Source organism: Phocoena sinus, chromosome 3 (assembly GCF_008692025.1).
Source record: "Phocoena sinus isolate mPhoSin1 chromosome 3, mPhoSin1.pri, whole genome shotgun sequence".
In the NCBI taxonomy this organism is placed as follows: Eukaryota; Metazoa; Chordata; class Mammalia; order Artiodactyla; family Phocoenidae; genus Phocoena; species Phocoena sinus.
The window spans coordinates 81,423,823-81,438,099 of NC_045765.1; the positions used below are offsets into that span (position 1 = coordinate 81,423,823).

The 14,277-nt window shown below is 37.0% G+C and overlaps 1 protein-coding gene across 3 annotated transcripts in view; it reads right to left on the reverse strand.

Moving 5' to 3' along the window:
- Positions 1-326: 326 nt before the first annotated feature.
- Positions 327-14,277, reverse strand: part of CAMK4 (calcium/calmodulin dependent protein kinase IV) — a 239,444-nt gene continuing 225,493 nt past the window's right edge. Inside the window, exons 12-14 of one of the 3 annotated variants that reach the window (XM_032626763.1) lie at positions 13,662-13,868; positions 12,628-12,734; positions 327-5,570 (exon numbers count right to left, since the gene is read on the reverse strand). In XM_032626763.1, coding sequence (XP_032482654.1) covers positions 12,651-12,734; positions 13,662-13,868 — 291 coding nt within the window. In that variant the 3' untranslated portion in view covers positions 327-5,570; positions 12,628-12,650. Of the gene's footprint in view, positions 5,571-7,679; positions 13,869-14,277 lie in introns of those variants that run through there. The other 2 variants (XM_032626762.1, XM_032626761.1) reach the window with 2 other exon arrangements.

Sequence of the window (14,277 nt, forward strand, 5' to 3'; positions counted from 1 at the left end):
AGAAGTAGGGGATGGTGGGATCTGAGCTTAGGAGAAACATTAGATTAATCCCAGAGCACAGGAAATTGGAATTATAATTTCTGTATTATTTTGTTGTTTCCAAAGATTTACATGTATGGTTAAATAAAAATTCATCTCTTGCAATTCAATAAGAGCTATACTATATATAGATTTCATTTTTAAGAAGTTTACATTTCTTTTATGGGCCAATGTGTAAAGCTGGAACCTTCATTAAACTAATGAGAGCATGCATTAATATAATAAAATGTGTATTTATTTTAAAATTTCTATGAAATATATCAGAATAAAATTTCTAGACACTTGTGTATTGACCATTTATACTAAGTTTCTTTAACCTTATCTGAATTTAAAGTATGTAGTTTAGCTTCCTGAACTCTTACAAAAGAAAAATATAAACTGGAAAATTAAGATTAACAATGCATATGCTAATCCCCTGCCAATGTCTCATATAATATTAGCCACAATACTGCTGAATTTTGATTTGCTGTTATATAGCAAGGATGATGACATATTCTGCTCTTACCACTGTAACATATAGGTAAGGTTTATTGTATACATTTTTAAATAATTGTACTAACTTGATTAGCAATTGTAGTGATGATTTCCTTTGGAGTTGAAAAAAGGTGGAAGTGATTACAAAGGAACTGTTGATCTATATTATAAGAAAGCAGTTATGGATGCTGTGGGAAATATGCAGTAGGAAATATGACTATTAAGTGGTTTAAACAAATATAGAGTAGGGAATTCCCTGGCGGTCCAGTGGTTAGGACTGATTGAACCTGCTGAGGGTTCAATCCCTTGGTCGGGGCACTAAGATCCCATAAGCTGTGCGGTGTGGCCAAAAACACAAACAAACAAACAAAAAACCAAAAATAAAAAAAACACACAAAAAACAAACCAAATAGGGAGTTATTTTCCTCATTTAATAAAAAATCTGGATGTTGGTAATTATTAGTATTAGCATGTCAGGGCCAGTGTTTCTTCAGTTCTCATCCTTCCCTCAGATATGATAAGGTGACCAGCTAGCCCTGGAAATTACATGTGCATTCAAGTAAAGAAGAAGCAGGGGAAGGCATGGCACTACTCATCCGTCTCTTTTATCAGGAAAGTAAAAGCTTTTCCAGAGCCTCCAATAGCTTTTCTTTCTAGTAGTCTGGGTCACGTGACTACCACTAGCTGGGAAGGCAAGTATTTCCAGCCTCTTGGAGAAAGGGTTGGTAATGACTCTGGCGAGCCAATCATAGCATCTCTCAGTGGGTCACCTCTGGAAAGTGTGTATAGAGCTCCTTTAAATGTCAATAGGAAAATGATAGACTCACAAAACAGAAATGAAAATAGCAAAGTAGCCCTTCACTCCTCCATGAAACATTGATTGGGCCCCTTCCGTATGGCAGATTCTACATAGCTGTCCGTCATTGAGGTAATGAGGTGATGGAGCTTCCTCGGAAGGTTGTTAATTAATGGTTGGTGTCATATGGCATCCGATGTGAATGACTTATGTCTATAGTACACCATTTCTACTCCTCTGGAGCAAAGGGTCCACTATGGATGAAGACTTCTAGACCAGGAGATGACAGAAAATTGCTGGAAAATATGAAATGCAAATGTATCCCAGGAGATAGAGGGTGGATCCATGTTACTTGTGTTAGCTGTACAGGTGATTAGTGGGGTGTAGTATTCTGCCAATAAAAATTATGGAGGAAGCTTAGTGTACAAATACCAAAACTGGCTTTTTACTCATTATTTGGATGGTACTGTTCTTTTTCAGGAGCTTTACCTTCCTTCTTAGGTTTTGCTTTAGTGACATTCCTTAAGTACAAGCAGCTGGTTTTTTATTAAAGGAAGTAGTCCAGAGATTGTGCAAAACCAGGTTGAAATAAAAAGATGTTTCATCTAGTCAAAAATGGACTTGCAGATGGGAGAGGTTTTTGTTTTCCTCTAGCATTTCCCTCAATTCAGAAGTCATTGTTTAGGTGAGGATTTTGGACCTAGTAGTAGTTAGTAGCAAGCTGCAATTCTGAGAGTGAACCTCACTGACATATTATGCCTTCCCCCCAATATTTCACACAAATGTTTGCTAACTGATTGGGTGGCCAAGCTCAAGAAAGACTTTTAGTTCTTTTTACAACTATTGTTGCTAACAATCAGCTTCTTAGGAGGGAACATAAAGGTTTTTCCCTTTCATTCTCAGGTCCTGCAGGTTTGAAAGCATCATAATGAAGGGACCACTGAATATCATTTGGCCCGACAATTCCACGTTAGGATTATTTCCTTAGGATAGATTTCCCCAAACTCAGAAAAAAGCTTTATGTAGTGTTAACTGAGAAAAGAAAAAGAATTGAGAATGGATTATTATGCAGCTATCAAAATTGTTTCTGAAGATTATACAAAAAATGCCTGCTGTAGTGGTAGGTTGACATGAAAAAGTTACAATATGATTAAAGTCTGTAAGAAAAAAATAAACTAGTGCAAGATTTTAAAAAAGACAATGCTTGTCTTTGGAAGGCGTTCTTATGGTAATCTACTTTTCTGTATTTTCATATTTTTATAATGAAAATCAATTTTTATATGAATCCCTGGATTGACTTTGTATCCAGTGAATTGACTTCTCAGTCGTGAGAGCACTGGACTAGGAGATGGGCAACCCAGATCTCTTCTGAGCCACTAACTGCGATCTTAGATAAGTCATTACCTCTCTGGGTGTTACTTCTCTTTAATAAGATGAGCTTGTTGGGTTAAATGATTACTAAGATCCCCTTTTAACTTTATGATTTTATGACATCACTGTATAATATTAAAAATGCTGTGAAACTCAAAGTATAATGTTGCCTGAGAGAATGGAAAAACAATCAAGAAATGCTTCGACTTCATATTTCAGATATAAGGAAAATGTCCATTGTGTCACTCTTGAATTGTGCTAACATTTCAAATCACGGAATGCAAAGTATTGGTGGGCTCTTAGATGATTTATTATCATACCATACATGCAGATTGCTTTACAAGTTTCCCAGCAGTAAGGTGTATGCTTCTTTTGGCATGCTCTGACAAATCTGAATGAACTTACACAAAGCAACATTGGCCCTCACTAAGGTCAATTTCAACAGTCTCCCAACATCCATTTTGCCTCATGTCACATATTCTTCCATTTATGTTCCTGGGAAACACCAAAAAATGAGCATGTTTACTCATTTACTTGGGTTGTCTAACCTGAATCCAAGAAGAAGCCAGTTGTCTGTGGCTGTCATGTTGTCTGCCCCAGGCTTTGGGCAGCTGAGAGCCAGTGACTCTGATGTGTCCCATATGCTGGAAGCAGGGACTGTCAGTCACTGCCATGGAACAAAACAGTAGCTCAGTCAAAAGCAAACGGGCATGATTTTGATTAATTCTCTGTAAACATTCTCTATATTTACATTTATGGCCAGGTCAGACTTATATGTTTACCTAAAAAATATTGTAATACATCTTTGTATTAAGGAGTCAATAGCACCATTTCGACAGGTTTTAAAAATGAAATGTTCACAGCTCCTTTTCCAGTACTTTTCAATCAGAAATTGGGAAGGCAGCCTATGATCTTGGTGGTGTAAACTGCAGTATTTACACTTCGTCTTTGTCCTCCAAATCCTACATGCATTTGTTTTTGGCTAATGATTTGCAGTCTAAACTAGTGGAGATGTAGGTTTCCTGTATAGAGTGGTATTCCATTATCTAATCCTCCAAGCTGCCGTTGAGCTGCTTATGTCCTTTTAGTCCAGAAAACTTTCGACAACGCAGCAGTACAGATTTCTCCTCTAGGAAAAACTAGAAAAGACATACCAGATACTGTCACCTAAGTCTGAAAACCCTAGTAAGTAGTATTCCTTTCTCAACGCCTGCTAAGTTGTGTTTTCTGTACCCCTACAGTATCTCTACGTCTTAACCCCTCTTCCATCACTCAGATGATGTTCAACCGTTGTCCCTTTCTTCGTTTCATTTGCCCGAATAATATAGCCAGTTACTAATCACAGACATTATCTGAAACAAGCAAAGTGGCAAGACAACTAGAAGTATATATACTGTAATGATTATGTTTTTAAAAGTTTCTTGAAGATGGATGTAAAATACTGCCTGCAATGAGTGATATAAAAAGGAAATTATAGAAAGGTGTATAAAGGGGCAAAAGGGAGAGATGGAGACGAAAGGACTTCACAGGATCGGCTTGAAGTTTGGGGAAAGCAGCTCCGAAGATTTTAAATTTCATTGTCTGAGGCTTAACACAGGTTGTCTTTTGAAGTCTAAACTTTCGGGTATAATTCTATCTTAGATCCTGCGGGAATTGCCCTTTCAGGTCAGATAATTTAAAAGGTTAAAATAACTGTGAAAGAAGTAACCTTGATGTGGCCTCCATTGGCAAAGCTTTAGCAAGTAGTTAGGTGATTTTCTGGTCACCGGGAGTTATTCGGATACTGGAGTTTTGCCAAAGTTACTCAAATAATCACGTATCTTCTTTTACTCTGCTTTGTCAGTGGAGATCTCGCCAGTGCAGTTTTTGCTTTTAGTGACTGAAGCTTTATTTCAACTGGTGACTTGCAACAATGTCTTTGATGTGTTGGGTGATTTTTATTCTGCTTGGGGACACACCAGATTAGCCACGTATGTAGGAGATCACAGAGGGCTACATGCTCTGAGGAAATGCTGCACAAATGTCTACCCAGAGTAAGAAAGGGGTGAAGAAGTCTAATTCAACTTTGCACAAGATCTGATACTCTTAGGCAGACTTAGCAACACTTCCCTGCAGATTTCAGTCTTTCACACCCAGCATTGTTCCTTCAACACATTCCTCCACTCTGCAGATTTCTCAGCCAAATGTTCTGCCTTCCTCCTCCCTACCTGCAAAGGTTCTCCCCATCCTTTATATTCCCTTTATATTCCCAGGAAGCTCCCCTTGATCATTCCAAGCGAAGGGGAGCTTTTCCTGCTTTCCATCCCTGGAGGGCTTACTGCCTGCCTAGATTTAGCACAGGCTATACGTACACTTGTTTTTTCTCTCCAACGACAAAGCTCAATCCTAGAGGGTAGCATGGGTTTAATTCAACTCTGACTCTTTCATTGTACGTAATTGTTTTTCAATGAAAGTTTACTGAGAAAATGGGTCCCTGGCGTGCGCTGCTCCTAGAAAGCTTCAGAATCACCGAATCATCTCCTTAAAGTGTGCTTGCGATGTAGGCCTAATATTCCCTAAACTACACTGTTTAGTTTTTTACTCTGGGAGGAAAATTAGCTACTGGCTTTGGTTTACTCATTTCTAAGGGAAGCTGGTGACCCAGATATTGAGAGAAATTTTAAAATGATAAGTTTAGTCCGTTAACAACTGCCTTCAAACCCTGAGCAATCAAGAAAAATTGCTCTTGGTAGGTGGGAATGTGGAATCCTAATCTACATTTTACCTTTTCCCTCTTCCATTCCGGTAAAGTCTCCCTCCTACTCACATCAACCATGAGGAGCAGGCAGACGATTCATCTCTTTTTTTCCTGAGTTCTATAGTGTATCCAGTGGCTACATCATATTGATTGCTGCAACAGTTTAAAGAAAACAATATATTATTTAATTAGAGTCATGATATAATTTTAGGTATTCCTAATAATAAGCTGATAATAGGTTTTCTACTCAATGTCTCATTTGTAACCTTTTGGCTATAGATGTTCAAAGTCGAACACAAAGGTCATGCATGCCTACATTCTCAATATCTGGGCCACCTGCTTCCCTTAAGGCAAATATTGTGGAATGAATAACTTCTCTGTGACAGAAATAGACTAAGAAAAGGGCCCCTCTTGAATTTCTAAATATGTAAGAAAAGGAAAGGAAAGCATTTATTTGCTCGAGGCCTTCTCTTTCCAAAGAAGTGAAATATACAACACTCAGAAAAACACAGGGATTGGAAAGTAGCTTTCTTACATTAAAAAGTTGGCTATTTGCCTATTTCCTGAGCTACTGATAAGCAAGTCATTATCATAGAATGCCACATAATAAAGCATGTTATTTCCTAAAAATGATTAAATGAAAATCCAATTGGTATTAATTACTTGAAAATATTCTGAAGGATTCAGAACCAAAGGGGGCTCTCATTTCTTGGCTTACTAAGTAACAGCTGCAGATTGACTTAAATGTGGGGAATACAAAATGTCATTTACATGATTTTAAATAAAAGGATCAAATTTCTAAAACGTGCTTGATGTGCTAGAAATCTTTCTAATTCCTCTCTCTTAAACAAGTCAATTTGTACTCTAAACTTTTCTTTTCAGGAATGATGCAATTTTGAATTTTTAGTTCTGTAGGGAAATTTTACTGTTAAGTTGTACTTCCAGCAAAATTATTGTTGAGACCATCTGTACAGAAACAATCCTCTCCTAACTTCCTAAGAAGCAAATGGGATAAGAACCCTAAGCTAAGGAGAAGAAATCTGGAATATGGGAATCTGTATTCCTAGATGTTACCAAAAAGGCAGGGTGCCATGAAAAACCAGGGTCATCAATTATTTTCTGTAAAAGGCCAGATAAACATTTTAGGCTTTTCTGGGCCATACAGTCTCTGTTGAAACGACTCCACTCTGTCCTAGTAGCATGAAAGCAGCCATAGCCAATGTATAAATAAATGAGCATGGTTGTGTTCTGATAAAACTTTATAAAACAGCGCTCTGATGGATTTGGTCCGTGACCTATAGTTTGCCTGACTCTTGAAAACTGATCTTTGGAGATTTAACTTTATTTCCTTGGGTAGTTATGTGGAAATTACTTTTTAAAAATGCACTTGTAAATTTTATGTGTATATCACAAAGACCATAGATAAAAGAATGATTGTCATTCAAATAAGAAAGAGTATAAACATTAGCCCCTAACTTGTTTACTAATAATCCCTTTTGTCTGTCACCTGTCTGCTGTTCCCACTCAGTAAACTCAGAGGACATTTTAACATGTCAAGGGAAACACACAGCAACATCAGTCAGACATGGAATGCACTACTACTATTATGTTGTTTGGACCTAACTACTTAAAAAATGGGCATGTTAGGTAATTCTTTTGGCTTGGTAGGTGGGGGTCATGAAAATATTACTGAAATTAAGGGTGCATGAATATAAACATTTTGGGAACTTCTGAAATAATCTTGACAATAAAAATCATACTCATGAATATGCTATTTGTATGCTACTGTATATTAGCTACATGATAGGCTATAAAAATAGGTCAAGTTAAAAGGAGGCAGTTATGAGACGACAGTTGTCACTTTATAGTCATTCTTACTTGTATCCTTTACAAACCAGATTAACTACCATACATGTATCAAGGAAAGGACAAAGAAAGGACAAACTTAGTAAATTTTTATCACCCACAACTGATTGTCAGAGTGAGAGAGTGCTTAGGGAAAACAACAGCTTTCAAAAATTCTAATATGAAGCCTGTTATATTTGAGTAGCCCCAAATAATCTTTTAAATGGAAAATAAATATTATATAATCTGACTGAAGATTAACTATCTGTCATTTTTTTTTTTTTTTTTTTTTGTGGTACGTGGGCCTCTCACTGCTGTGGCCTCTCCCGTTGTGGAGCACAGGCTCCGGACGCGCAGGCTCAGCGGCCATGGCTCACGGGCCCAGCCGCTCCGCGGCATGTGGGATCTTCCCAGACCGGGGCACGAACCCACGTTCCCTGCATCGGCAGGCGGACTCTCAACCACTGCGCCACCAGGGAAGCCCTAACTATCTGTCATTTTTAACACACTGACTCACAGAAAAGGCTACGCAGATATAAATATTCCATATCCGTGGGTATTCCAGGTCAGTTTTCAAAATGTGCTGAAAGCAACTAGTTAAGAAGAACAGTATGATTTTGCTGTCTTAGCATTGCTGTTTAGAGTTTCAAACTAAATTCTGGGCCACCAAAGACTTCATATTTCTTCGACCAGTCTGGGATACTCTTTCCAGGATTTTAGAGGACTTCAAAATTCGAGAGGGCAGCTTGATGGCCATAGGGATGGAAGAAAACATTGATCTGGGATAAGTGGTAGCAAACCAAGTCATGGGAAGAGCAAATGATTGGTGAAATCTCATTTTCCATTACCGACTAATGGCACTGTACCAATATTCAAACAGTATCACTGGAAGAGGTGCTTCCCATTTGGCTCATCTGAGCTCAACCAAGACAGATGCCTTGAGTCTTCACTAGAGCAATGTCTGATTCCTGTCAAGGACTCACATGGTCCACTCTCATGGCAAGGCTTCCTCCTTGTCCTAGGTAGACCTCTGGGCCAGGTGACAGAGAAAAGACTGAATCTTGAAGGAAGTTAAAATCACACAATCAAAGCCTCTAGAGTACACCAAAGAGAGTGTGTGAAAATTAGAATTTTAAACAAGCAAACATAAGTCAAGTTTGTTATTGCTCTCCAAGAAAAGTATATAAATGGTTGGGCTATGTGAGCTGAGACTATATTATCTGATCTCAGGTGATATTTGAAAGTAATGATGACAAAAACTGGCCCTTAACAGATCAGGATATAGAAAGAAGAAATGCTGAGCTTGGTTACTATGGGTGGATAGCTGGTATCTCTCCAGTGATCTTTTAGGTTCTTCTATTTGTCAAGGAGCCAGAAACTCACCCTGAGTTGTGCCAGGGGAAGAAAAGAACTTTGAAAAAGTTTTATAGAAAATTATTGGTTACATTTCTGCTTAACATGTGGTTATGTATACCAATATTGAGATTATATGTGCATAAACGTTAAAAAACAAAAACGTGAAGACACACATAGAGTCTAACCAGTAAGCAGTATTTAACCAGTAAATGCTCAAATGTTAGCAACTACCTTGATCAGAGACATATCAGTGCTGAACATTAAGGAAATTTAAATATGACCTAATAGGCAGTAATTACAAGGATATTACAAATCCTATTATGTAAGTAGATGTCGGAAAAGTTTGCACCAGCTAAAGTAGACCTAGATAACCAGACTGAATACTCTGCAATGACAAGTAAATTACATAATGCCACTGTAATTATGTAATTGACTCTTCTCAGTATATTTACGTCAATTTATGTGGAGTCAGCCTCATCAAGAAAAACCTAGTGCTGATTCACTTTTTTGACTTGTTTTTGCATTTGCTTTGCAAAGACAATCCTAAAACAGAATAAATGATTTACTGATTTTATCCTTTGCCTTTTTTGGCATTTACTTCTTTTATTTTCCGATATGAAATGCAACCAGATGCTTCTGTGAAACAACTGAATTATGAAACAAAATGGCTTTCTCCAAATTTTCAGTCGATAGGCAATCTTCAAGCAGTTACCTTTCACGTGCAACTGGAAACAGGGATTGCTAAACATTCTAAATTACAAAATATGTTTAAAATACTATGTAACTGAGGTCACAGTAAAAGGCAAACTGTTCTTTTCTTTTAAAGTCTGCCACTAAAAATGGCTATAGAACCTTGAGGTTTATTCTAAAATAGCAATATGTAAGAAAATTCCAAAAAGTCTTTTGAATCCATGTGTAATGGCAGAGTTGATTAAACTCTTCTAAGGAAATATAAAAAATGCCAGCGGATGGTCATATTCTCATTTTAGGGATAACTGGGGTGATATCATCCTCATCATACAGTCTTTATCATGCAAATTTGGTATATTTCAGAAGATTTCTATAAACAATATTGCCTGCAATACAAGGATGGTGTCCAGCCTTGTTGGTGGCCAGGCCTACGAAATCCCACTAAGATTCTGTGTGCAGCCCTTCCTGAATGAGGACACATGGTTCGCCCGCAGAAGATTTTGGTATGTGAGAACACGATTGGCTTCATGGCAGTACTCAGGAGACGCTAGCCTGTAGTCAAGATTCCAGGGCCCAAAGAGAGGAACTGTAGCCAATGGACAACTTGCCAATGCCCAGGAACGTTCTCTAACAGTCATGCTGGGAAACACTTCTCCTCTGAAGCACATGAATAAGTAGACGTGGCCAACAGAGTTTTTACTCATTTCAGTCTATGACATTTCTGAAACATTTTCTTTTTGGCCTCCTACCAACTCATCAGTGTGGAAAACTGAGGCAGCTCAAATCTAAGCATAGAAATTTGTCTGTCATTTTGCTTTGAAAGTGCTCTAGACCAGCACTCTTCTAGTACCACTGTAGCCACTAGTCACATGTGGCTGCTGAGCACTTGATGTACTAAAGGTGTAACATAATCCTTCTTTTGAAAACTTAGTACAAAAATAAAAAATTTAAAAGGTCTTGTTAATTTTTCATATTGATTATGTATTGGAATAATAGTATGGATATATTGGATTAAAATACAGTTAATTTTACCAGCTTTTTTTTTCTTTTTACTCTTTAAAATGTGGCTAGGAGAAAATTTTAAATTACATATGTGGTTTGTATCATCTATATTAGGCAGCACTTGTTCTAGACTATAACTTCTACAACCATATTCTAATTTCTACCTCATTTATGTGTTCATGGGACAAATGAGCTCTTACGGTTTGAGAAAAACCACTGGGATTCCAATTAGACTTTTTAAATGGGAGAAATAATTCAAGATTGTCCTTCTCTATGGCAAAATAGTCTGGTTTATCCTATGTATCTGAACTTATCTGAGAACAAAAATCAATAATGTAATAACTGTCATCTCTAAAATGCAAAATGTATTGTTTGCTGAAATTCCCTTAATTATTTGCTTTGTGACTATAGTGTCAATTAAAGGAAACATTATGAAATAGTTCATCAAATTAAGGTTCTATCTGCATTAGTCTATTATTATAAATAAGTAATCTTTGAGATAGATAATATATCCATTTTAACAAGCAATATAAATGTTTACTGTTTTTTCAAAAATGTTAATTTAACTATCCTAACTTAAATAGCATCTCTGTGAAACCCTAGGTTGAATCATTTGGCTGAAATGCCCGATTTTTGTGAAGCTTTGACTTGTTTTCCACTGAAATGACTAACTCAGTCACTTAGGCATTATCAGGACTTAATCTTTAACCTACAAGTCAAAATTTAAAACTCCTGCTGATTTTTAGAGAGTGCAATTTATGGGTTAAAAAAGAGGAAATTACGCTCACACCCTCACAGGGAATAGGCATGTGTACTCACTTAAATGGGTAAATTCTTAAGCACACACTGGCCTTGGCATTTGCAGTGCTCTTCACACTACACAGTCTGCAGGTCCAACCACTGCAGTCAGCCCTGAATGTTGGGATGATATAACCACTACCCTTGGAACAATATGGAAGTGGGCTGGGAGGGACAATGTGTTCTCATCTTCCTATTAGTATTGCCACTTTCCATTAAGATTCCTTTCCCTCTCTTCTTCCCTTTTCCAATATATGGGACACTTACCATATATGCCTCACCATATACACCTGTTAAGTCTCTTTGGGAAAAGTATACCAGGCAATTGGTCTTTTAAAATAGAAATCTTAATGCTTGGGGAAGAAGGCATTCTTAAAGTTTGAAACTAGTGAGCCCCTTATAATAGCTAAAATGGAAATTCTGAGAGAATAAAGAAGGAGGGAAACAGAAGAGAAGAAGATAAGTACTCTCTACTAATTAATAAAGATAAAATGAAACAAAAAATCTTTCTCTGAGTCCAGATGATATGCCCTTAAGGGCTTTTTCCTCCACCTCAGTGATCTGTCAGGTCCCTATACTATGGAAGGCAAGAAGTTCTACCTTATTTTCTTCTCATGAGAACAGTAGTAAAGGAAGATTTGCACTTGGAAAGCAGAATGTCTCCTAGGTCGAATAGTCCCCAGAAACCAGAGGTTTAATTTAATTTTCTAATTTAATATTTCTGAGGAAGAGCCCAAAAAATTTAAGATCTCTATTTTTGAGGAGGATTTTTATGTGATAGTCATTTTTATCCATAATTTTGGCCTGAAAATAATCCTTTTTTAAAATTAAGGAAACCTACTAAAATATGCTGCATAATTAATTTGATAAAAATGTTCATTTAAGCTCAAGCTAGAAATAAATCTGAGGTATTTGGAATTTAACTGTGATTTTTATAAGGGAAAAGTGTTTATATGAAAACCAAAGAAAAATATTTTGAAAAAAATCATGGTAATGTATTAGGTCTAATGTTACAGCTTCTCAAGAGTCTGATATGAAATCAGTGTTTTTTTCACTGTTTCTTTTTGTTTTTGTTTACTAAAGTAAATTAAAAGCTGCATTGTCCTACATTTCTGGACATGGAAACTTTCAAAAATACATTGTAAATTATGGGTGCTTCCATTCCAAGTATGAGAAAAAGATATACTAGCTTTTCAGAAATATCTTTAGTCCATAAGCTGTATATCTAAATAACCATCAGTTGAAGGAAAAAAAGGACTTTTACAAAAACAAAGGTTTCCTTACTATACTAAAGTCAATGATGGATGATCTTACAATGGGATATTATTCCCAATCTGTTCAGACATTTTGGCACCAGCCTTTGGTGTAGACTTTTCCAAATATCTGAACCTTGGTTAAGTATAGAGTTTATCCATAAAAGTGTTCCTATCTTTAAAATTGTACAAGCTTGTGAATAAATTCAATTTTATCTGAAAAATGACAAGGAGTCAGTCTTTATTAGTCTAAGTCCCAGTCTTACCTCCTTTTCTTCACTAAATTTCTTTATTCCACCCCTAAGTGTTGTCCATCAGAAGGACTTCTTGTTAGAGAGCAGGTGAAGGAAAGAATAAATTCCTCAGCGTGAGTCTGTAAAATAATTTTTTTAGGACCGTAAAATGGCAGGAATTTGTAATAGAATGTTTTTGGTTATTAGTAATATGGTGTGTATAAGTAAAGACAAGATAAAAAAACATTCTGCACACAAGCTTTAGGGGCATATGGTTTCATAGCCCTTAAAGCATGCTTCAGTTTCTTACCATTATAAGTGGATTTTTTTTTTTTTTTGCACATACCATACAACTATAACCTAACCATCTTCTCGTAAACAGTTTGAACACATTACTGAAAAGACTGTGAATGTCATGGGAATACATCTTATAGCTCTACCTAGTATTAGCTGGGCAACAGTCCTTGTAAAGAAATCCAAAGGGTGTAGGCTGGCTAGGTTTTCAAAGCAAAAACAATTTGTTACTATTTACTTCAAATGTGTGCTACTGGTCCCTGAAAATGTATGTTTTTAAATGTTATGTTGTGTTTACTTGCAATTTCAAATTTAATTCATCAGTAGGTATTTGGTATCCATTACATACCATAGAAGACACTATTTTTTCATAAAGCAGTCACATGCATTGAAGTTAGGATTACCAACTGATATATATGTATTTTTTTGCACCTTAAAAACAGAATCACTATAGTGCATATCATGCTTCCCCACCTTCCTTGCTGAAGGACAAAATGCATAAAGTGCCAGGATTTGGCTCCCAGATGGAAGGAAGCCTTTTAATACTCTGGCAGGATCACATCATTCTGCTGAGCTCCAAATTCCAGAGCAGGGTTTTCTTGCCCTTCTTTGGGGGCTGCTGCTTCCTCAACAGTCTTCAGCTTTTCCTCCACTAGGCCCTCCTCTATTTCTGGGTCAGCCTCCTTTATCCCATCCTCTAATGCCTCGGGCACCATCTTGGTGGCCTCAGCAGCATTTATTTCAGCATCTTTAACTTTCTCTATGGCCTGCACCTTCATCAGCTCAGCCTCTGCCCCCTCAACTGCCACTTGGGCCCCATCTCCTTGAATTTTCACTCCTTCCGGAATAGCTTTAACATCTTCATTGCCATCTTGTGTTGGAGATGGCTCTCGGCTGGCCTTCTGGCTCTCCTGGATGCTGCCATGGCTGCTGCTGGCGCTTCCCAACCGGGAAGAGGCCACCACGGCCTTTACTGCTGCCTGATTGGAAACAGAAAAGTGTCAGGTGTTACTTTCACTTAAAATCCCAAATCAGAGCTCAATTTCAATTTTGCATTTAGGGAGTTTTTTATTATATGTTAGTGTTTAATCTTTGAAAGTATATTATTCCAAGATTGTCTAATGAAAACTTGTTTGGAGAATGAACAGCAAAATATGTTTAATCTCAAATTAGCATATTTAATCATCTGGACAACCAAAAACCTGAGTAAATGCATTTTCCCATGGATTACCAATATTCAAAAATTTTAGATTGTGTTTCCCAAAGTATTTGTTTCATGGGACACTAGTTCCATGGATGTTAGTAGGCACTATCTAGATAAAAGAGTTCCACAGTCTACTTTGTTTGAGAAATCCCTGGTTAAGTCAAGGTTGTTTAATGTACTGTATT